At 40.6% G+C, this 24409-nt stretch overlaps 1 protein-coding gene across 2 annotated transcripts in view; it reads left to right on the top strand.

Annotated features, from left to right (window-relative positions):
- Positions 1-2864: 2864 nt before the first annotated feature.
- ABCC5 (ATP binding cassette subfamily C member 5) overlaps positions 2865-24409 on the top strand; it is an 82124-nt gene continuing 60579 nt past the window's right edge. The window contains exons 1-4 of one of the 2 annotated variants that reach the window (XM_061166692.1): positions 2865-3178; positions 6095-6271; positions 23221-23378; positions 24179-24334. In XM_061166692.1, the coding sequence (XP_061022675.1) occupies positions 6143-6271; positions 23221-23378; positions 24179-24334 (443 nt within the window). In that variant the 5' untranslated portion in view covers positions 2865-3178; positions 6095-6142. The remainder of the gene's footprint in view (positions 3179-6094; positions 6272-23220; positions 23379-24178; positions 24335-24409) is intronic. The other variant, XM_061166690.1, reaches the window with a different exon arrangement.

The raw sequence follows: 24409 nt of genomic DNA, 5'->3' as shown, positions 1-24409 counted from the left end.
TCAAGATTGCCGGGAGAAATATCAAAAGCCTCAGATATGCAGATGACACCACACTTATGGCAGAAAGCAAAGAAGAACTAAAGAGCCTTTTGATGAAAGTGAAAGAGAAGAGTGAAAAAACTGACTTAAAACTTAGTATTCAAAAAAATAAGATCATGGCATCCGGTCCCATCGCTTCATGGCAAATAGATGGGGAAACAATGGAAACAGTGAGAGACTTTATTTTGGGGGGCTCCAAAATCACTGCAGATGGTGACTGCAGCCATGATATTAAAAGATGCTTGCTCCTTGGAAGAAAAGCTATGACCAATCTAGACAGCATATTAAAAAGCAGACATTACTTTACCATTACATAAAGGTCCATCTAGTCAAAGCTATGATTTTTCCAGTAGTCATGTATGGATGAGAGAGTTGGACCACAAGAAAGCTGAGCACCGAAGAATTGATGCTTTTGAACTGTGGTGTTGGAGAAGACTCTTGAGAGTCCCTTGGACTGCAAGGAGATCCAACCAGTCCATCCAAAAGGAAATCAGTCCTGAATATTCATTGGAAAGACTGATGCTGAAACTGAAGCTCCAATAATTTGGCCACCTGAGGTGAAGAACCAACTCATTGGAAAAGCCCCTGATGCTGGGAAAAGACTGAAGGCAGGAGGAGAAGGGGACAACAGAGGATAAGATGGTTGGATGGCATCACTGACTTGATGGACATAGGTTAGAGCAAGCTCTGGGAGTTGGTGATGGACAGGGAAACCTGGTGTGCTGCAGTCCTGGGGTCGCAAAGAGCCGGACACAATTAGCGACTGAACTGAACTGACTTGGGGTCTAACAGTACAGTTCATTTCCAACCTAGTAATTTGGCCAACTGTAATGTGGTTCTATCAGTCAATGCTCTACCAGCAATGTGTGAAGCATCCTGTCTCTCTAGATCCTGAAAACACATTATTGTCAGATTTTTATGTTTCCCTATCAGGTGGGCATAAAATGGTATCTTGTTGCTAATTTAATTTCCATTTCCCTGATTATTATTAAGATTGGGTGTCTTTTCCCCTGGGCCCTGGTGTGCTCGAGACCTTGTATGTGCCCCCCTAGGGTGAAGTTTCTGTATTCCCCAGTCTTATGGAATTCCTGCAGTCAAACCCTGATGTTCTTCAAAGCCAGGCTCTCTGGGGGCTCCTCCTCCTGTTGTCAGACCCTCTGGCTGGGAAGACTACGGTGGGGCTCAGAACTCTCACTCCTGTGGCAAAACTTCTGTGGTATAATTGTTTTACCGTTTGTGGGTTGCCCACCCAGGAGGTATGGGATTTTATTTTATTATGATTTTGTCGCTCCTACCTTCTCTTTGTGCTTTCTTCTTTGCCTTTGGATATAGGGTATCTTTTTTGGTAGGTTCCAGTGTTTTTTTGTTGATGGTTGTTCAGCAGTTGGTTGTAATTTTGGTGTTTACATAAGACAAGTGAGCTCAAGGCCTTGTACTCCACCATCTTGAGCTTATCTCCCTGGGTCTGTTTTCATATTTGAGTGACTGCTTGAGTTTCCTTTTCCATGAACTATCTATTCACATCATTTGCCGATTCTTCTATTCAGTTATTTAGCATTTCTTATTGAGTTGTAGGAATTACTTGTATTAAAAACTTTGTCAGTTATAACTTGTGGTTTATCTTTTTACTTTATGGCATCTGATATAGAAGCTGAAATTTTAATATGATAAAAATTAATCAAACTTTACTTTATTAATTTGTTTTTGTATCTTATTTAAGAAGTTCACAAGGATATTTCACATTTTCTTCTAAATGTTTGAAGGTTTTCCCTTTCAGTTGGGCCTTTGATCTATGTGGTATGAAGCTATAACCCCTGAGTTCTAAGAAATATGGATAACCAATTATTACAGCATTATCATAGTCTTTTCTTTCTTTCTCTACTGATTTGTAATGTTTTCTTTGTTACAGATCAGGTTTACATGTATGCATGAGTCTATTTCTAGGCTCTTTATTGCATTGGTTTATTAATCCATTCTTGGGCAAAACACTGTATTAATTACTTCAGCTTTATTGTACATTGGTGTGCATTTTGTTTGTTTTTTTGCTGTGGTTCAAGTCACTTGTTTGTTCGTTTTTTGCTGTGGTTCAAGTCACTTGGGATCTCAGTTCTTAGTTCCCCCACCAAGGATTGAAGCTGCGTTGTGACCTTGTCAGTCAAAGTGGGGCATCCTAACAGCTGGACAGCCGGGGAATTCCCTACATTGGTGTTTCATACTAGCTAAAGGTATAAAGATAGAGGAGTCATTTTACCTTCCATTTAAAAGAAAATCTTTGAAATGGATAATCATAATACCTATACATTGGGTTGACACGGAGATTTAAAAAACAAGTATGTAAAGCACAAGATACTGACTAGGTAGGCACTAAACACTAGTTATTTATGTTATGATCATCTTGAAGGTACAAATGAGACACAAAGAGAAATGAAGTGATCGATCTATTTGGAAACCTCAGTTTGATTTATAAAAAGAAAGGGATGAATTGGCATGTCGTTTATACAGCTCTTGCTACTCTAAAAACTGTCATCCTGGCGTTTATTTTCCAGAACGTGGGCAGCACAACAACATGTGATGGATAGTGGGATTAAAGTGAGAAAGGTGATAGCGCAGAGTCGTGAGCACGCAGTGGTAAAACGTTAAGGGCCACACAGATAAGATTAGGGGCCGGCTGGTCTCCTATAGGCTACGATGACCTTCAGAGTGTTTTTCGGTGCATAAACGGCCAAGCATCGCCGTGACCGCCCTGCCTACAAACACTGGGCAGCCAGCCCATAGAGGGCTCCTGTCAACCCTCCCGACCACTCACTGGAACACAGGGCCTTGGAGAAGATTCCAGACAGGATCGCAGAAGCTCTGGGGAGGATGGTGCAGAGCCTGGAGCGCAATGGAAGGGAGGAGCGGCCTGCACCTCCTCCAGGGCTTCTACAGTGCTTCTGGGAAATATAGTTCTTAGCTGCGAAAGGAGCCGGGGGCTCCAGGAAGCGGGACTACAATTCCCTTCAGTCTTGGAAATTCTTTGTGCAGCACGCCTGCGCATTCTGGCGGCCAATGCCGCTATAAAGGCTTGTTTTGCTCCGGGGGCTAATGCTCCGGAGCGTGGTCGAGTGGCCGGCGCGGCCGTCCTGGAGCTGGGGCACAGGTAGGTGTCGGTGACTGCCGCACCCCTTCCTTCTCCCTCGGGTTGTCGTGGGGGCCATCCCCACCCAGTGTGTTTCGGCCCAGGGTGGGGGGCTGCGATCGAGGACGCGAGCTGTCCGCGGGAAGTCGGAGAACTGAGAAAAGCGGCCTGGCCTTCCTCTAGTCTCCCGCCTCCTCATTTTCGGGACGAGACCCGGAGGGTTGGCGGCGAGGTCTTCGGAAGGCAGGTAGGGTGGGATGAGTGATCGGGGTGCAGGCTACATTCCCGGCTAACGCCACCAGGTGGTGCTACGCCCGCGGCCCGTGGGTGTGGGTCGCTATCGCCTTTCCAGGCCAGAATTGGCCGTGGGAACGCCCTGAGGCCAGGGCATCCTAGGGGATGCTGGCCTGAGAGAAGCCCCTCTCTTCAAGGTTGTAGAGAGGCGGTTTGGGGCACCCCCGCTCAAGCCGCACAAAAAGGACTGAGCAGCCAGCGACCTCAGAAGTCATGGTCTCGTTTTGGCTACTGGGTAGATGGAGGTTCGTGACAGAAGCACGCACAGGAAACCCTTGGCAGAGTCCAGAATGGAATCCAGATCTCTTGACAGTCATTAGTGCCCTTTCCGTTTCCACCGAGCAGAGCTGCGTGGGGCTTTGTATTCATCACATAGGGGTCATTCGGTTTCTGCACAGACAGGGGGTAGGCAGGAGGCAGTGGACACAGAAAGGACTGGCAAAGTTTCAGAAGGTTTTGAAGGAAAAGATGGATAGGTCATTCTGGAGTCTCCAGGGTGAGTCAGTGAAACGTGCGGTAGGCTGGAGACAAGAAGTAGATTTCAGGGAGGTGGTAAGTACATACCCGTGTAGCTTCAGGTCTTTTTGTGTGGCTGCAGGGCCTGGAACCACATTCCTGAGGTGCTGGAAACCTAAGGAATATTGCAATGAAGGCAGTTTGGGAACACCAGTCTGGCTACTTCCAGTCCTTGTAATCCTATGCAAGCTCCTCCCCCCAGGCAGTTTTGACTGCATCATTGTGCAGAAGGTCTACACTTAGCACTGAAGGGGAGTCTTGGTTAAAAAAAAAGTTGCTGACCAAGAGACCTCTGTGTGGAGCAACTCGATGGGTTCTCTTGCTTTGATTATTCTGCTAAGTGTCATTTTACAGCTCTGACTCAGAAATAAATGAAAATCCCTTCCCTTTCTTCTCTCTTAGAAAAGACTTTTAAATAACTTTTAGGGAGAACAGATAGAAGAAAAGAGGGAAATACAAATAGTACCCTCCCCTCCACCCCCAAACTCTGGCCTAGTGATCTTTTCCTTAATTGTTTTCTTCAGATTTGGGCCTTGTTTGTTTCTCAGATCTATTGGACTTCCTAGCTCTTGGCTGGCCTTCCTGATACACGGAAGATGGAATCCTCCTTATGTTCAAGGCCAGGAGATAGTAGCTTTGACCCTTCACAAGGCCTGCCTACTTTCATTACTCTACCTCTTGGCCCAGGAAATTAAAGAAGCAGGAGTGTTAGAGGGAATGGAAAATTGCTCCCCACACCATTCCAACCTAGAATAACCTGGAACAAAGTGATCAAAAGAAGCTGAGGTTACATGAATTCTTAGGCAATTGAAGTGATCCTTGTGGTCTTCCTGACGTGGCATTTGGCATTCTTAGTGAGTTTCTATGGCCTCCTTCCTTTCAAACTTGCTCCCCTCCTCTTGCCTTTTTTCAAAGCAGGACTGATCTTTTCTGCTTTCCAGACAATTGGCTAGGTTGAGGAAACTTTGGTGGGGAGGGCTGGACTTCAGTGATCCCTGTAACGAGCAGGATTATTCTGATCTGCAGCTGCATCCTGACACTGGGGACACTGGCAGATGCCAGGTCTGTTTATAGTTTAGGCTTAATGAGGTCTCAGTGACGTGATTGCTGCGCTCTTGGTTGTAAGCCGGTGTTCTTTATGGTGCAGTTTGTCATTGGACAAGGTGACTTTTTCCTTTGAAAGATAAGTAGTTTAGCAGTATCAACTCAGGGTACTGGAGCCAGACCTCTGAAAGGTAAGAAGTCAAGCTTTCTTTTGTGCTGGAAACAAGTCTCTATGGTGGAGATTTAGTCCTTTTTATTTAGAGGATTTGTAAGTGTTCTTGTTTTCTGATACCTTAAAAAATGAATTGTAGCTGTCAGAATTATGTCCGCAATGTTGTACTTTTCATTCTCAGTGATAGATAGGAATTTATGGAATTCAAAAGGCAACACAGCTACAATTCTTTAATTTCTAGTGAGGCTGTTATAAAAAGTGTTTTCCCAGCTTGTATCTGGGAACCTTTGACCATCTTAGGGTGGAGGAAATGTTTTAGAGAGGGTATGTATGTGTTTTACTTTTTCTAAAGTAACCAGAATTGATACCGGGTATTGATTAATCAGGCTAACTGGGGTTTAGAACAGTGTTTCAGGTAGATACTAGATAAGACTTAGTAGAACAGGATGGGAAATTTGTTTTTGCTATTGTTATCTTTTTAATAACAGCTTTGTTGAGATATTTGTATACTATGAAATTCACCTGAGTGTAGAGCTTGGTGTTTGGTTAGTATATTAACAGAATTGTGCAATCATCACCACTAGCGAATTTTAGGACACTGTCCTAATCCTAATGTCCGTAATCCAAGGGGAATTTGTTTTTAAAATTCAGGTGTAAAATTTTTTTTGGAACAAACTTAAATTGTTTCTGGAAAGCCTTTTTTTAAAGACTTATCTAAATGCTGTATACATTGCAGTTGAACTTAGTTGAGAGAAAGAAAATGGTACTTGAAAGATGTTTGAGAATTTATTTTTATAGATATAATGACAGAAAACTTTAATGCTTTTGTCTCTTTCTCCCTATTTTAAAGTACTTTTACTTATTAAGTGCAATTTAGGAAATACCTGTCCTTGATGCATTTTTAATTCCAGGAATTCTCAAGTGGAACCAAGAGTCTGTGAGCCCTCCATTCAGAGAAGATGAAGGACATTGACATAGGAAAAGAATACATCATCCCCAGCCCTGGTTATAGAAATGTGCGGGAAAGAACCAGCAATTCAGGGCAGCACCGAGACCGTGAGGACTCCAAGTACAAGAGAACTCAACCGGTCAGTGTTGCCCTGCCCGATTCCCTCTCCTTCTCTGCTTGCTGTGCTAGACCGTACCTTCTTTCTTCACACAATGCATAACTGAAAAGAGGTTTCTTTTTCTTTACCGACTTTAGGTCACTGTTAAAAATTTATGGTTATTTGTGAAAGAGAAGAGGTTGGCTCTCAACCTGTCATCTGTTTTTTCCCCGTTGAGTTCTCCCCTGAAAAGGTGTTGCTTGAGAGAAGACAGTTTATGCGGGGCTGGGGAGGGGAAGGGCTGGGCAGGGAGCAGTGGGAATAGGAACCATTACACTTCATTCTTGTACTTATAATTGTTTCCTCCCTCTGCCTCTGTTGTCTGCTTTTAAAAGGTGACTGGAGATTCTCATTCAGATTTCAGAGCGTACTTGGAACAATTTTAGATTGATGGAGGATAGTCAGTTGAAATTGTCAAGAAAACCTATGAGTGTAAAGGAGTCTTTAGTGAATAATTGCCTCCAAGGGGAATAATGAATATGCATTTTAATCTGGAAGAAACATCTTCATCTGGGGAAAAATTCTTGAATTGCAGAAGTAATAAGAAAGAATGGGTAGGAAGTTGAGGTTTGTGTGCATGTATTTGTTCTGTGAAAATTGGAGCAAGATATGGCTCTACAGATGACACTGGAGTTTCATTAGCCTGACCTTACTTGTCCCTCTTTGCTACGTGAGAGCTGTTGCCTTATTAATCAACATTTTCTCACTGGTGGGTATTTTCTGTTTCGACGGTCTGTGATACAGCACTTTCCTTTCCAAGCTTAACTTTGGAGAAACATAGATTCACTGTTCAGTTCAGTTCAGTCTAGTTGTCCAGTCGTGTCCGACTCTTTGCGACCCCATGAATTGCAGCACGCCAGGCCTCCCTGTGCATCACAAACTCCCAGAGTTTACTCAAACTCATGTCCATCGAGTTGATGATGCCATCCAGCCATCTCATCCTCTGTCGTCCCCTTCTCCTCCTGCCCCCAATCCCTCCCAACATCAGGGTCTTTTCCAATGAGTCAGCTCTTCACATGAGGTGACCAAAGTATTGGAGTTTCAGCTTCAGCATCAGTCCTTCCAATGAACACCCAGGACTAATCTCCTTTAGGATAGACTGGTTGGATCTCCTTGCAGTCCAAGGGACTCTCAAGAGTCTTCTCCAACACCACAGTTCAAAAACATCAATTCTTCGGTGCTCAGCTTTCTTCAGAGTCCAACTCTCACATCCATGCATGACCACTGGAAAAACCATAGCCTTGACTAGACGGACCTTTAGATTCAGTGTAATTAGTGTCAAATCCTTAAGGTCCCAGTTCTGTACTGTTTCTGTGTACTTTTGTTCAGAATTTATGTTAAAACAGTTATTGAATATCTTTTGAATGCTTGACATTTAGTACAGCTCTTATACTGGAAAAAGTCACAGGGGTACATTGGAGCAGGGCTTTGAAGGATGATGAAGTGAGGATGCTGTCAAGCTGTTAAGTCATCTGTGCCTTAGTGGCTTAGGAATTAAAATAGTATCAATGGTAGAACCTAACCCATGAGATGCCTTGAGTATTAAATGAGGTAATACATATAAAATGCTTAGAATGGTGCCTGCCATGTAGTCTGTGCTCAAAGAATGTTAGCTCTTAGAGCTAGTAGTCTAGGGCATAAGAGGTATGTGAGAAAGTTCTACATGCCATGCTAAGGAATCTTTTACTATGGGCATAGGGGAACTACTGGAAATTATTGAAAGGGTTTTTTTCTCTTAACTTTATTATTTGGAGATGACTGTAGATCCACATGCAGTTGTAAAAATAATACAGAGAGATCCCATACATACTTTATCTGGCTTCTCCCAGTGGTAACTTCTTGCATCCTATAGTATAAAATCACGACAGGATATTGATTGACATGGATAACATGCAACCACTTTATTAAGACTTTACCAGTTTCATGTGCACTTATTTGTGTGTGTTCTATGCAGTTTTCTCACAAGTAGATTCGTATGACCACCATCACAGTCAAGATACAAATCAGCTCCACCAAAAGGATGTCTTGTGCTCCCCTTTTAGAGCTGTAACCTCCTCCCTTGCCCTCTCCCCCAGTCTTTGGCAACCACTCATCTGTTTCCCATCTCTGTAATTTTGTCATTTTAAGAAAGCTGTACCAATGGGATTATATAGTATATAACCTTTTGACATTGAATTTTCTCACTCAGCATTATTCCCTTGAGATCCATCTAATTTGTTGCGTATCAATTGTATTTTCCATGTTATAGATAGACTACAGTTTGTTTAACCATTCATCTGTTGAAGGAAATGTGGGTTATTTCTAGTTCGTAGCTATTATAAACAAAGCTGCTCTGAACATTTGTGTATAGGATTTTTTTGTGAATAAACCTTCCATTTCTCTGGGTAAATTCCAGGAATATAATTGCTGGGTCATATGGTAAGTGCGTGTTTAGTTTTATCAGAAACGTCAATACTCTTTTTCCAGAGTGACTGTTTAATTTTACATTCCCACCAGCAATGTGTGAGTCATCCAGTTTCTCTGCATTCTTGCCAGTGTTTGATGTTATTAATTTAATTTTAGCCATTCTGATAGGTATGTCTGATATCTCATTGTAATTTTACTTTGCATGACCTAATAGCTAATGCAGTTGAGGTGAAATTTTTAAGACTTTGTTTTTATCTTAGGAAGATTAATTTTGAGGCAGTATATGAAAAATGTGTATGAGAGAAAGAGACAAAATACAGGGAGCAGTCTGGAGGGTCCTGTGCCAGCCCAGGTGAAAGAGGCCATGGGTCTGGATCCAAGTCTAATAGTGAAGATGGAGGAGACGGGAGAGACTTAAGGGTATTTCTGGAAGGAGGGAGGGAGACATTGGGGTTCCTGTGGTAAGGCTTTAAAACTATTGATGGGCATATGGGGAGAGAGAGAAGGAGAAGGAGGTGAGCATGAGTTTACTTTTGAACATGTGGAATTTGAGGTGCATCCAGATGAGGTGATCAGTAGATAGAGTAGAGATAAGGAATGGAGCTGGGACAGGTTTTGGAATCATTAGTGCATCCATGTAGATGAAGCCTTAGTGAGCAAGCTTGCCCGTTCCTAGCTTGCCCAATGCCTAAAACAGGAAGAGATGGAACCTGGAAAGATAGAGCGTGGTCCTGTGAAATTTCTGAGGACAGAGGCCCTGTCCATTTGGTTAGAGCAGAACTGACATTAGGGTGTGCAGTGGCAGCAGCAAACTTTTCCTCTGCGGGTAGAGAAAAGTTGGAGGGAGAGTCACTGTTGTGCCTTTTGTCCTCTAAATTATTAAGTCAGGCACCAGACAAAGTTTCCTTCATGTGACTGAGCCTCATTTTGAAGAAACAGGAGGCTGATACCAACCACTTTTGTGAGATCTCAGGAGTCCACATGAATTTAATTTTCATTATCCTTTGATGCTTCCTAAACTTTTAAATATGAGTACTGTTTTCCTGTTTTTTTTTTTTACCATATCCTGTAGCCTCTGAACTTTTTTTTTTAACTTCAACTATTTCTTTTAATCAACTTTTTTCTTTTTGCTCAGCCTTGACCTAAGGAATAGAATTATAGGTTTATATAACGTATTTTTTACACATGTTAAAAAGCATATATAATGATCAAGTGTTTTTAAAAATTCACATATCACCTAGAATGTTCTTACATATTATCTATCAAAACTCCAGATTTCATAGATACAAATACATCTTGAACTTGTCTCGTATGTTAGCAGTTTGCTAATAGGAAAAAAGCAAAATGATAAATTTCTGGCTCAGCGATGGTATAAAAATGGACAATTTAAGTATCTGGAAAGTGGAATGGCTGTAAAAGCATACCATTTACCTTTTTTAAAGAATGTAAGTAGATAATTGGGTAGAGATTAAAGTTTTGTGTCTTATGATCATAGTCATTGTTTCTGTATTAGTTGGTAGAGATGAAATCTGGGACAAGACCTCCTAGATGCCAGCTCTGCCTGTTATCCTTCAGAAATGAAAAACGGTACCTCCCAAAGTAACAAAAGATAAGGATACATTTGTGGCTCTTAATTGGAAAACAAGGTTTTATCCACCATCATTAGCCTTTGATAGGTTTAGTTTAACATGGACACATGAAACTGTCAGAAGTCAGAAGTAAAGCACCAAGTATTAAATGCATTTTAAACAAGTTGGTGATTTTTTTTTTTTCTGTCAGCAAAGTTGCAGGGTATGTAGTTTGCCCCTTTCCTAATATTGTGACCAAATCTTTTGGAATACTCTTTGGGAAAATTGCTCTAATCATTCATACCTTCAGATATTTGTATCACATCTGCTTAGAGCTAGTTAAAATAATGCATTTTCACACCTTCCTTTTGTTCAAGACTATTGAGGTAAAACTTGTGGCCACACACAACTTGATGATTTGCAGACATCCTTTAATCCTGAAGTGCTAATAGGGGTGCCTTCTGGTGCTGTTAGTTCTTTGAGCCTAAGTACTAATCTTGGCTGGTGTTAGGCTGGCGTTATTTCAACTAACGTGAAGATTTATGTCCAGACCACTCCTTAATTAGCACTGTTCCCGTGTCTGAGGCGTGACTCTCTGAGCATAGCTCCTTTTCTTATAATTGCATTCAGATGTGTACATATGATCAACATATGTTGATCACATAACTCTACCAACTCTGGTTGGTTTGTTTTAAGATGTGATGTATATCCTTTTTTTTTTTTTAATTCAGCAAACATTTGAGCATTCTCCAAAATGTACACACAGCCCTGAATGAAGTGTTCTGGTGCACATGATGATAATTTGAGGCTGGCCCTGCCTGCCCTCCCTAGAAGCTTCAACTCATAGTCATGTATGTAGATTACTAAAATTTAGATGCTGTGGAAATTAATAAGAAGAAAACAATTCTTCAGTCTCTGAGATCAGGGAAGACTTCAGGAAGAGGTAGCATTTGGTTGGAGACTTGAAGAATAGGTAGAATTTGGGGAAATGAAGAACATGCCTGGTGGAAGAAAGAGCTGTGGGTAGGCCAACCAAAGAACTGTTGGCTTTGAGCATGAAGTGTGAAGTCATAGATATAGAGGGCTAGATCATGAGTTTCAGATGATGTGTGTGTGTGTGTGTGTGTGTGTGTGTGTGTGTTTGCTAAATCTGCAGTTTATTTTGGTAGGTTTTTTTTTCTCATTTTAAAAAAGGCAAGTGGGGTTTTTTGTTTGTTTTTCAAACTTTTAATTTTATATTGGAGCATAGCTGATTAATAATGTTATGATAGTTTCAGGTGGACAGCAAGATGATGATGTGTGTTCTTGAATAACAGGCCAAGGGGTTGGTATTTTAGTTGCTTTAAATTAAAATTGAAGCAAAAACAAGACAAAGCTCTGTGATGCTTTTATAAGCTTTTTTTTGTGTGTATATGTGGTGGTTTTTTGTTTTCTCGCTGTGCTCAGGCTAAAGCCATGGGTGACTGTTTTTTCCCTAGCATGTCTAATCTAAATAAGAAAAGAGGAAACATGCAAAATAAGGAGAAGTCAACTAAAGTTCATGTGCCTTTACTACCCCTTACTCTTTTTGTCCCTTCTCTCAAGTGTACCACTGGTGGAATTTGCTTTCTACCCATGTTGGAATATTCTGCCTCTAGGCAAAGTAACAGAGCAAGTATTCACAGAGTCCAGTGACCTTCACCAAGTGTCTCCTTTAGTTCTGTGTCTGGCTGACACTTTAGCCTTGGTTGGAGTATTTGTGATTAGTGAGTGGAAGAAATATTTGGGTGAGCTCGAGTTATATGCTAGAGACAAGGATGTGAATAATAATCTCTTACCAAGAAATAGGATTTTAGGATATGTTATTATGAAAGAATTATGGTCTCTTAAAATGTGCAAATTATGGAAGATTACAGGAAAAAATAAAATCACCCTTAACACCTCTCCCTAGGGACAACTATTGTTGCCATAAAATAGTTTTGTTTAGTACTTTAACAGAATTTGACTCTGAAAGCTCTTCTTTATGGATGAAGGGTATGTGAATTTTTCTATGCCCTTGTGTTTTCAACATCAAAAATATTACCTGAGTCTCCTTGCTGTTAGGAAGGAGAGTGGGGTGAAGGAGATTAGTATTTGCAGTCTCTGCATTATTTTTCTCTTGATTGGTACTCAGTGACTCAGCACATTTTCTGGACAGTCAGTAATAGGATGAGTAAGAACACCTGCCTCCCTGCCCCCTTTTCCCTGAAGGCATCTATAAAGCTTTATAGAGCTTAGTACGGTGTGATATGGTCTCTGGCCTGGTGCCAGATGTTGGTCTCCAATAGCAGCCTGGAGCTCTCTGGTGGAGATGACAACAGCGCTGCCATTGGTGCAGAGCCCAGGTGGCTTTCCTGCATGGTGACTGAGTCTAGAGCCCACAGGTCTCCTGAGGTTGGCCTGCTGCCTTGATCATGAGCTCTTTTACGCCATCTGCAGCACGGCTGCTGCTTCTTAGCTAGAAAATGCTGCTTAAGGGAAATAAATATAGCTTGTTGGCACGAGTTAAAGGAGCTTTCTGTCAAAAGACAAGAAAAGTATTGGAACTACCAACATATTTTTCAAGCAATTTTAAATACTTAAAAAAAAATTTTGTTAAAATCTATAACTTGTAAGTGACAAATGGTTAATGAAAAATTTTTCAATGAAACCTGGATTTTACTTTGAGGTAGCCTTGTACTGGGGCTTCCCAGGTGATGTGTTGGTAAAGAAACTCGCCTGCCAGTGAAGGAGATGCAAGAGACATGCGTTCGATCCCTGGTTTGGGAAGATACCCTGGAGAAAGAAATGGCAACCTGCTCCAGTGTTATTGCCTGGAAAATTCCATGGACAGAAGAGCCTAACAGGCTACAGTCCATGGGGTCACAAAGAGTCAAATGTGACTGAGCATGCATACGTAGCCTTGTGCTAATGCTTTCTAAAATGTCTCACCATTCTGTCCCTCACTTTCTCTTAATCAAAAATAAAAAAGGCCCATGCCAGGAACAGGGAACAGGGCCTCTGTAAGTCTTTGCAATAGTTGAACTTCTCAGTATCAAAGTTACAGACTAATGTGAAGTTAATTTGCTGCACAGAAGTCCACTAATTAGTAGAATTAATCTTATTAAGTCTACCCCTTCCCTCCTTACCCCCCTTTTTGTGAGTTAACCTATTTAGGTAATTAGATGCCATATTTTTTTAATTATTTAAGATTATTTTCTGATTTAGCTGTTCAAAGAATCAACTGTTATTAGATATCAAATGACAACTTCTGTTGACTAAAGCAGGTATGATGTTAAGCAGTTACTTAGTTTCCTTAAATGTTGTAGTCTCTCAGTGGAAAAATGGGCAAACTGCCCAAATATTCACCTTTACTTTTGTCAACGCTTCCAGCCTGCTCTGCAGTACAGGTCACGTAATGGACCCACTAATGTCTTATTTTAGGCATTTAACACAGTCACACACAGTACTGGGAGCTGAAGGGAGTTTCATTTACAAATTATATTTTGGCTTTTTTTTTTTTTTTTTAAGCTAAAGCCTGAAAGTCTTCAAGGGATTTTGTCAAATGTAAAATACCAACATTTTATTATGTACATTGGCGGTTCTCATTTTAGGCTGCATGTTAAAATCACTTGAAGAATGTTTAAAAAAAAAAGATACTAACACTCCAGACAAATTAAACCAGTCTCTGGGGTCATGCTCAGGCAATCAGTGCTTTTTAAAGCTGCCCTGGTGATCCTAATGTGTCACCAGCGCTGAGAACCTCTTCCCTAGGTCTCATGTGATCGTCTCTTCTATCCCCATCAACCAGTGGGGCTCCAAGTGTTTCCCTTTTCTTCTCCTTCCAAGATTTATTTTCAGTTTATCCTTTGAAACCTTATCATTGTAATACCAAAGTTAATCTCATCCCCTGATGTAATAGGAACTTGGGAAAAGTTTCTTGGAATTTAGCTTATGAAACAATTGAAAGCCCCCCAGTTTTTCTCCTGATTCTGGGGTAATGCTAGATTATGAGGTGTGGAAAAATACCTGTTTTACCGTGATGGTAATAAGGTGTATCCACTGGTTTTACGTATTTACACTTGCGGAAAAACAGTCACCCATGGCTTTAGCCTGAGCACAGCGAGAAAACAAATATTAATAGCAGATCTTGAACATTAGGGTAACGCAGCCTAGTTACAGATGAGTGAGCTGGGGTACAAATTAATCCATAGCCACTGAGCAATAAGGCTGAGGTTAGCAGGTTCCCCAACTCTGACTAGTGAGCCATTTCTACTATATTTTGCTTCCTGTGAAGGGTATGTTCTGAAATTTTGCTATGTCTCTAGACTGAAGTGGCCACTGTCTGGAATGTCTTAAGGGAAATGCTTGAGATGATCAGGATCTTGTTAATAACGCATTGGAATAAGAAAGTGCTGAGAATTGGGGGAATTGTCCTTTGCAGTGTTAACTTATTGAGGAGAGGGAGGATGGGGAAGCCTGAAGTCAGGTGTTCTTGGAAGGGCATCAACTTTTTTCATTTCTTTTTAAATTTAAAATAAAATGTAACTTTCTCTTTAATTTTTAACATTTTGAGTCTCTTTGAAAACTGTATCTTTGTAACAGCTTCCCTTAAAAGTTTGTCTTTCTAAATGTTTATGGTAAAGGCAGCTGGAGGAGTGGGGCACCTACAGTAAAGCTTTTACTTGAGCCAGAAGAGTTTGTAAGAAGAGGCTATCCATTCTGTATTTTTGTTAATATCTTGTGAATTGAGGAGAAGAAGAATATGCTCTAGGCTGTTGAGGCAAGTCCATTCTGATTGTGCCCCGAGGGTGGCTTTTTTTGTGGGGCAGGTCAGACAGGAATATTGTAACCTTTAATCTCCTTGGAAGCTGAGAGGTGCACCTAGTTGGTTCCTCAGTCCCTGGGCTTTGGAAGGATACCTTGCTGTTGTCTGCTGTCAGGAAGGGATTGTTCAGCCTGAGGAATGATCATCAGGCCCATGGTGTCTTGTCCCAGGGGCCTCCAGGCAGGGGGAAGCCCCAGGTTGCCCTGTCAGCAGACATTCCACTCTGGCAGCCTGTTAAAATGAGAAATGAGATGGACAAACTAGATAAGCAGAAGCCCTGTGGTGTGACAGTGAGCCTGTTATCACAGCCCTGGGGATGGTCTTGGAGCACAGAGGAGGAGGGCCCCTGTGCAAGTATCTCTGTTTGCTTATGGATCAATCGAAAGTTCCTTGCTTTCCTCACCAGATGGGCATATAAATGGCTCTGTTTCCCTGACCTTTATTCGAACAGTGGCTGAATCTAAATTTCACTGTCCCCTTTCGGTTCCCCAGCGTCCTCACCCTGCTCCACCTCAGAGTCTCCTAGCCAGAGTCCTCAGGAAGATAAAAACAGCAGCAGTAATTTCTTTGTTGAATGTTTTCTCAACTCCTGGATCAAGCTGTATTTTTCCCTTTGGAATGAATCAGCTGCTGTGGACACCTTCTGTAGCCGCATCCTCTGTCCATGGAGAGCCCTTCAGTCTGCAGAGCTCCTTAGGAGAAATACAGAAAAATGAGTGCATCTCGGGAGAAGCCTTAAGAAGTTACTTCCAAAATTGACTTAAAGCATTGTAATGTAAAAAACAAATAGGCCATAAAACACATTTCCCTAGTTCAGCATACACCAAATACTAGCATGTGAGCTAAATTTAGCTCTCTTGGACTATCTTAGCACTACTGACATTTGGGGGCTAAATCCTTCTTTGTTGTGGGAGCCTGTCCTGTGCATGGTTGGCTGTTTGGCAGCATCCCTGGCCTCTACTCACTGAATGCACAGTTGTGACCAAAATGTCCGCAAACATTACCAGATGTCTCCCAGGCAAGCAAAAATAATCTGCAGTTGAAGACTACTAGGCTACACTATCCAACACTGTAGCCACCAGCCACAGGTAGCTGTTGGGTCTTGGAAATGTGGAAAGTCCGAATTGAGATCTGCCATATAGAACACACGCACCAGGTGTCAAAGACTTAGAACCAAAAAAGAATATAAAATATCTCATCATTTTTTATCGATTATGTGTTTAAAAGATAATATTTCGTATATTTTCGGTTAAAGTATATTCTTATGGTTAATTTCACCTGTTTCTTTCCCCTTTTTAGTGTGGCTACTAAAAACATGTAAATTACATTTGTGTCTTATATTTTTTTCTGTTGGACAACGTTGCGCTGGAGTGTCAATATACCGTGGTTTAACCATTAATCTTCTATTAGGCATATAGTTCCCCATATACCATTGGGTTTAAATTGTGTCTTTTCTTGGGGAGAATTTCCTTTCTACAGTAATATTATGGAGACAAAGCATGTATAAGGTGTTACATATGACCAGTTAGTTTCCCTGACTACCTGCCAGCCACGCACTAAAAATCCAGTCAAGGTTCAAATGTGTGTTTTTCTTATGTTTCCTTCTTTGTTCACTTGGATTTTATCTCTATTTCTACGGATCTTAAGGTATATATAATTGTATCTTAAATTTTAATTTTAATTTCTTACTTGGTGACATTGAATTTAGAGGCTGAGAGATGGACACTTTTGAATCAATTTAGTAGATTATTCTGGATTTTGAACTTTTATGAATACTAGACTATAACCTGCATGAAAGCAGTGATTTTGAGGTGTGAGTCTGTTTTTTCACTCCTGTTTCCCCAGCACCCGGAGCTGTGCCTGGTGTGTTGTAGGTCCCTCAATAAATACTGAATGAATGGGTAGAACATGTGTTTCAGTAAAAGCTGGCTGTTCAAAATATGGTAGTTACCTGATCACTTTTTTAGCTGTATTCTACTTTTTCTTGATGCTAATTTCATTACACAGAAAGTTTTCCTTTCTATATTCAAACCATCCATTTTGCCTTCGGTAAGTTTCTGACTTTGGGGGAAGATGGAGACTATTTTCCTTCCATCATTGTGCTAAAATGGTATTTAATTCTCTTCTGTTTATCTCACCATTTTAATGTAACTTTGAGAGTTAATCCCAGATGGATTAATGTATGATATGAAACATGAATCTCAGTTCATCTCCAGTCTGTTTTTTATTTGCCCCAGTGATATCCACTGAATCATATTTCCCTACCCTGTCATATTATTTATGTCTTCATATAGCAAGCCTATATAGCTTGAATATATTGAGTCAGTTTTCTTGGTTCATTTCCATTTTTAATCCAGTCAGTCTTAGAATGTTGATAACTTGCTTTACAGAATGTTAATATAGTAGAATATATTTGTTTTTACTTTAAATAGACATTATTTTCCCCTCGATTTGCTTGGCCAGGTAAATTTCTTGGGAAGCCTAGAAAGAAAGAGAAGTTAGGCATCCAGCCAGACACAATTAGACATTGGTGACATCTTTGCAGTTACTAGCAGGGTGATATAAATATGCTTTTACTTTATTTTAAAATATCAGTCTGTAATGTATTCATCTGTTAACATCTACTCATCTTTGGTTGAAAAACAACCAGGAAGTGCACTTCTGCAATTAAGTAAACTCATCTGTTTATAGTCTAGTGTTCTAATCGTGTATTTGTGACTTTGACTTTGGAAACTACCATTTGCTTATAATGAGGTTAGTTTGGAGGGTCAGAGTTTATTTTAATCTGATACTCACCCTGGGGAAGAGAGGAGAGCTGGCGAAAAAAAAAAAGGAGAGCTGGCTGTCTATAAAGACACATCTGAGGTCATCTTGTACAGTAATGATTTATTTGCTTGTTTTTTCTTTGAAAGGCACATAGCTTAGTAATTAAGAGCCTTAACTCTGGAGCCTGGATTCAATCTCTGCTTTTTAAAGATATCTTCAAAAAAAAATAATAATAAATAAATAAATAAAGATCTCTTCAAGTCTCTACTGTTACTTCACAGTTTCCTCAGCTGTAAGACAGGGGAATAAGAGTGTCTATCCCATAGGGTAATTGTGAGAATTATAAGAAGTTAGCATCTGTAAAACATTTAAAACAATGCCTGGCACACAGTAAATGCTGTATTGGTTTGTTATAAATTCTTTTGTCCACATTTTCCCATCACCTTCAAGTAAGCGGTTTTCTTTTACGGATATATGCTAATCATGAGCTCTGACCGCAAAGAAGATTGTCCTAACTTCCTTTATTTCTTGCTAATGTCCCAGAGTAGGTGGGACAGAGGCAGCCTTGGATCAACAAAATAGAACTGAAAGTACTAAAGCTAATAGAAGTTCTCTTTTGCAGTAACACTGGAGTACACATTTTATAATGAGTAATTAAGCAAACTGGATATATGTCTAGTTGCTAGGAGCTATACTTTTTAATCCTGTAATCCCACTGGTGGAATTTATGCTAAATAATCCAGAAAGAGAAAAATAAACTATAATTGTTTATTACACTCTTAATAATATGCAAAACAGTAGAGAAACTAAACAGAAGTGGATTGGTTAAGAAGATTTCTTCGTGGTATATCATGTAGCTTTAAATGATGATAATGTAGACTGCGGAGCAACATTGAGATATTCTAGTTGACATTTGAATAATAGATGCCAGGCCCTATACCGAGTCAGGGGCCAGGGATGCAAACAAGAGTTAGTCAGCTTGCCCTCCAGGAGCTCTTCTCCTGCCAGACGCATCCCACTGCAGTGGTGCAGTACAGGGAAGACATAAGAAGGAGGAAATGAATTCCCTAATCTTGAAACAATTAGGGAAAGCTAAAGGAAAGAGCAATGGTTGAGATAGTCTGTAAGATTTATCAGGTGGATCGGTTGGTGTGTAATTAATATATATTAAATGTTTGTTTAATACTTACACCCTGTATTTTGCTAAACACTTTTCATTATCCCATTCATTCTTCTCATCATCTTGTAGTCTTCCCTGGTGCCTCAGCTGGTTGCAATGTGGGAGACCTGGGTTCAGTCACTGGGTTGGGAAGATCCCCTGGAGAAGGGAAAGTCTACCCACTCCAGTATTCTGGCCTGGAGAATTCCATGGACTGTATAGTCCATGGGGTTGCAAAGAGTCAGACACTAAGTGTCTTTCACTTTAATTCATTCTCCTCAACACTTTGTGGTAGGTGCATGTACCATTGTAAAAATGAGTAAGTTGTAGCTTAAAGTGACTAGGTAATATGCAGAAAGTTGGTGGCAGAATCAGCCTGTGAGCCCATATCCTATCTTCTAAAACCCATGTGCAGGGACTACCCTGGTGGCACAGTGGATAAGAATCCACCTGCCAATGCAGGGGACACGGGTTCAGTCCCTGGTTCAAGAAGATTCCCATGCCATGGAACAACTAAGCCCATGCACTCTAGGCCCCTCAAACCACAACTCCTGAGCCTGTGTGCTGCAACTACTGAAGCTTGTACGCCCTAGAGCCTCTACTCCGCAACAGGAGAAGCCACCGCAATGAGAGGCCCTCGTACTGCAATGGAGAGTAGCCCCTGCTCACAGCAACTAGAATAGCCCCCACATGCAGCAGTGAAGATCCAGCATAGCCAAAAATAAATATATAAACTAAAGTATAAAAATAATAAAATCCATATGCAAAACCACTATACTTCACAGAGGCCTCCAACTATGGGAAAATTCCACAGTGGCCTAAGGAGTATAAATACTTTAAGATCATAGAGAGTATAGCTTTATTGGAGTAAGGGGGATTTCTCTTGATTTTCTTGATAGTGTTATTTTATCATTCAAGAGTTCTTGCCAGGAGCTAAACACCTGCTGCTTTAGAGAGTCCTGTCTTTGAAGGAGCTGGGGGCAAGTATGGAGCAGGACTTAAAACAGGATTCTGCATGGATCCTATTATCTCCAACAAATATTTCACTGTTGTCATTTAGGCAGTGAGTAGGATATGGCAACAAGATTGACAGTTTGAGAAGCAGTTTAGGAAAGAATAGCAAAAATATGATGTGACTTATTACGTGGGTTGCTTAGAATGGTAACTTTTAATTGTCTTAGATCAACAATGTAGACTTCCATACCCTTATGGTGGTCTTTCCTACTCCATGGGTTATTATTGTATGAAAATATGAGAATTAATCCAGCCACTTTTTCAACTACTTTTATGGGGGTTTTTCTTTGTCAGGATGAAATTATACTGAATGCCTTGTTCGAAAATCAAAAACTGTATGAGAGCCCTCAGTCTCTGATATGTCACAGGCATTTTCTCATGCTGGTGTAGTACTCATGATATGCCTGGGGGAGTGAAATCTTGCCTGCCTGCTCTCATCTGAGTCCTTTTAGAGAACCTTTGAATTTCACATTCTCCACTATGGGAAGTAACTACCCAGAAGGTGGTAGAACATTACATCATGCATATAGTCAAAGGAGCAAAACTCATGCATTAAGATTGATTTTGTTTGTTGTTGTCATTAAGTCCATTCACTTTTCTATTCATAGGTTTTGATGAAACTAGGCATTTTAGAAATGAATAAAGTGAAATCAGTATACACTAAAGATAGAAATTGGAATACTTGTATTCCCAGTATCTGGGACAGCTTTGTATATAGATGCTCTATAAGTTATTTGTTGAAAGAATGAATGAAATAAGATGTGAAGATTTTAGTTTTCTCTTAATGCTACTATGCCACTCTTACATAAGAATGCTAATGGATGGCATACCAAGTTTTCCTTTTTTAAAAAAACATAAGCTTTGATACTTCTTTCTTTCTGTATTTATTGGTCATGCCATATGGCATGCAGGATCTTAGTTCCCCCACCAGGGACCAAACCTGTGCCCCCTGCAGTGGAAGCTTAGAGTCCTAACCACTGGACAGCCAGGAAATTCCTCCCAAGTTTTCCTTTTCTGATGCCATACTATCCAAAGATGTTTATAAAACTCTCCTAACTCTTGAACTTGGTTCTCCTGGAAAGACAAAAGATCTAGAACAGCTAAACCAGTTTTGTAAAGGAAGAATAATAAAGTTGGAGATTGCACACTGTGCTATTTTAAGGCTTACTAAATAGCTGCCTCTTAATATTTGAGTTGCTTCTCTTCTGTGTGTGAAAGAGGTAGTGTGTGAAAATAGAGACTCCGTTTTGTGTAAGCCCCAGTGTGTCAGGTGCTACACCACTTAACTTTTTCTTGATCTGGGAGTCTATTCTTTCTTGCTAGTTCACAATAATTGCTAGAAATATTTGTGAGAATGTCAGAAAAGGATGAGGTTCTTATAATCCTTTCATGAGGAAAAGAATGGTTCTGCTTCTGTAACAGTAACTGTGGAAGTCACTTTGAGTTGATAAACAACAAAGTCCTATGGCATAGGACAGGGAACTATATTCAATATCCTGTGATAAACCATAATGGAGAAGAATATGAGGAAGAATTGTGTGTGTGACACTGTGATCCCACTCTGTATGGGGATCTGTGACTATGATCTGTGGCATATATCTGGGGAACAACATGATTGCAAAAGATACATGCACCCCAGTGTTCACTGTAGCACTGTTTACAAAAGCTAAGATATGAAAGCAGCCTAAATGTCCATTGACAGAGGAATGGATAAAGAAAATGTGGTACATATATACAATAAAATATTACTTAGCCATTGAAAAGAATGAAATAGTGCCATTTGCAGCAACATGGATGGACCTAGAGATTATCATACTGAATGAATTAAGTCAGACTGAGAAGGAGAAATATCATATGACATCCCTTATATGTGGAATCTAAAAAGAAATGATACAAATGAACTTATGAAACAGAAATAGACTCACAGACCTCCAGAATGAGCTTATGGTTGCTGGTGGGGGAAGAGGTAGTTAGGGAGTTTGACATAGACATGTACACACTGCTAAATGAATAATGAACAGGGACCTTCTGTATAGCACATGGAACTCTGCTCAATGTTTAATGTGGCAGCCTGGATGGGAGAGGTGCTTGGAGGAGAATGGACACATGTATATATATGTCTGAGTCCCTTCTCTACTCACCTGAAACAATCACAACATTGTTTGTTAATCAGCTATATATCCCAATACTAAAGTTTTTAAAAAAGAATGTGTATACATAACTGAATCATTTTGCTCTAGTGTAAAAACTAATGCAATATTATAAACCAACTACACTTCAATAAAATAAAATTTTTTAAAAAGTAATTTTGGGTTACTTTTAGAATAAATGGGCATAGGAGTATCAAGATTTTTGGCCCACCCTCTTCTGCCATAGTCAGACTTTGAATTACATGCATTTTTATTAATATGATTAATTGGTATTTATAAACTTTGTAGTAAATATGTGTAACTTTGTATTTCTACCCATGAGACCCTCTGCTTGTGGAAGTCTGGATAGGAGCTCTTTAGCTGGGCAGCCAGGGTGAGAGCCCCAGTTCTGCACTCCTTGTTGCTAACAAGAGAGAGAAGGGGGAGGCATGTGTGCGTTCTGGCTTTTTCTGCCTGACAGAGCTGTTTAATGGCAGGAGGTGTTGATTTTAAGTTTCTGTCATAGAAAATAGGCAATAGAATTTGCAGTTAGTAGTGAAGTAATTGACTCTCAGTCTATATTGGGAAATGGGGAAATGAAAGATAAAACATTTTGGTGATAAAAATATAACTTTTAAGACACACAACACAATGAGTGAATCCTAATATAAGCTGTGGATTTCAGTTAGTGATAATGTATTGGTGTTGGGCCATCACTTGTGACAAATGTAGTGCACTCATGCAAGATGTTAATTATGGAGAAGAAGGAGGTAGGTGAGGCGGTCTATGGGAGCTCTATACTTTCTGCTCAGTTTTTCTGAAAGTGCTAAAAAAATAATAATAAATGAAGTCTATTAGTGTAGAAGTTTTAAGTATCCAGTTGAATGTTCCTTAGTGAGTTTGTATCACACAAGTGAGTGTTTAACCTCCTGACCCTTGGGATTTCCTGGGTGAGATGAATCAGGTTTGCAGTTTGAGCTGTTGTGTCAAGTAGATTTGGTCCTCTCTGATTCTCTCATGTTCATTAACTGTGCTTTGCTTTTTCTCCCTCTCTGTTGAAACAGTTGGATTGCCAGGATGCCTTGGAAACAGCAGCCCGAGCGGAGGGCCTTTCCCTGGACCCCTCCATGCATTCTCAGCTCAGAATCCTGGATGAGGAACATCCCAAAGGAAAGTACCATCATAGCTTAAGTGTTCTGAAGCCCATCCGGACCACTTCCAAGTAAGAGGTTCTGCTAGTTAATGGCTTGTCTGTGAAGCACCAGAAAAATTTGGGCTAAGATTTTTTGGGGAAACTTGAGTTTAGTCATCAGTATCAGTTCAGTCGCTCAGTCATGTCCAACCTTTTGTGACCCCATGGACTGCAGCACGCCAGGCTTCCCTGTCCATCACCAACTCCCAGAGCTTACTTAAACTCATGTCCATCGAGTCAGTGATGCCATCTAACCATCTCATCATCTGTTGCCCCTTCTCCTCCTCCCTTCAGTCTTTCCCAGCCTCAGGATCTTTTCCAGTGAGTCAGTTCTTCGCATCAGGTGGCCAAAGTATTGGAGCTTCAGCTTTAGCATCAGTCCTTCTAATGAATATAGAGGATTAATTTCCTTTAGGATTGAGTGGTTGGATCTCCTTGCAGTCCAAGGGACTCTCAAGAGTCTTCTCCAACACCACAGTTCAAAAGCATCAGTTCTTCGGTGCTCAGCTTTCTTTATATTCCAACTCTCATACATACATGACTACTGGAAAAACCAAAGCTTTGACTAGACGGACCTTTGTTGGCAAAGTAATGTCTCTACTTTTTAATATGCTATCTAGATTGGCCATAGCTTTTCTTCCAAGGAGGAAGCATCCTTTAATTTCATGGCTGCAGTCACCAACTGCAGTGATTTTGGAACCCAAAAAATAAAATCTCTCACTGTTTCCATGGTCAAGAGTGCTGTATACTAACTAAACAGCATATTTTAAGTGTTGGCTAGCCTCTCCATGTGTGTTAACAATTTTGTGCTTTGGGTTTTCTCTCCTCAGACACCAGCACCCAGTGGACAATGCTGGGCTCTTCTCCTGTATGACTTTTTCTTGGCTTTCTCCTCTGGCTCACAAAGCCCACAAGAAGGGGGAGCTCTTGATGGAGGATGTGTGGTCTTTGTCCAAGTATGAGTCTTCCGAGGTGAACTGCAGAAGGTAGGCGTCTCTGGTCCACCCTCGCCTCCCACAGACTGGATATGTAGGGCCTGAGCTAGGAGTGTGGGTCTGGCA

This window comes from Dama dama, chromosome 19, assembly GCF_033118175.1.
Source record: "Dama dama isolate Ldn47 chromosome 19, ASM3311817v1, whole genome shotgun sequence".
Taxonomy (NCBI): Eukaryota; Metazoa; Chordata; class Mammalia; order Artiodactyla; family Cervidae; genus Dama; species Dama dama.
This window is presented reverse-complemented; position numbering and strand designations above follow the sequence as displayed.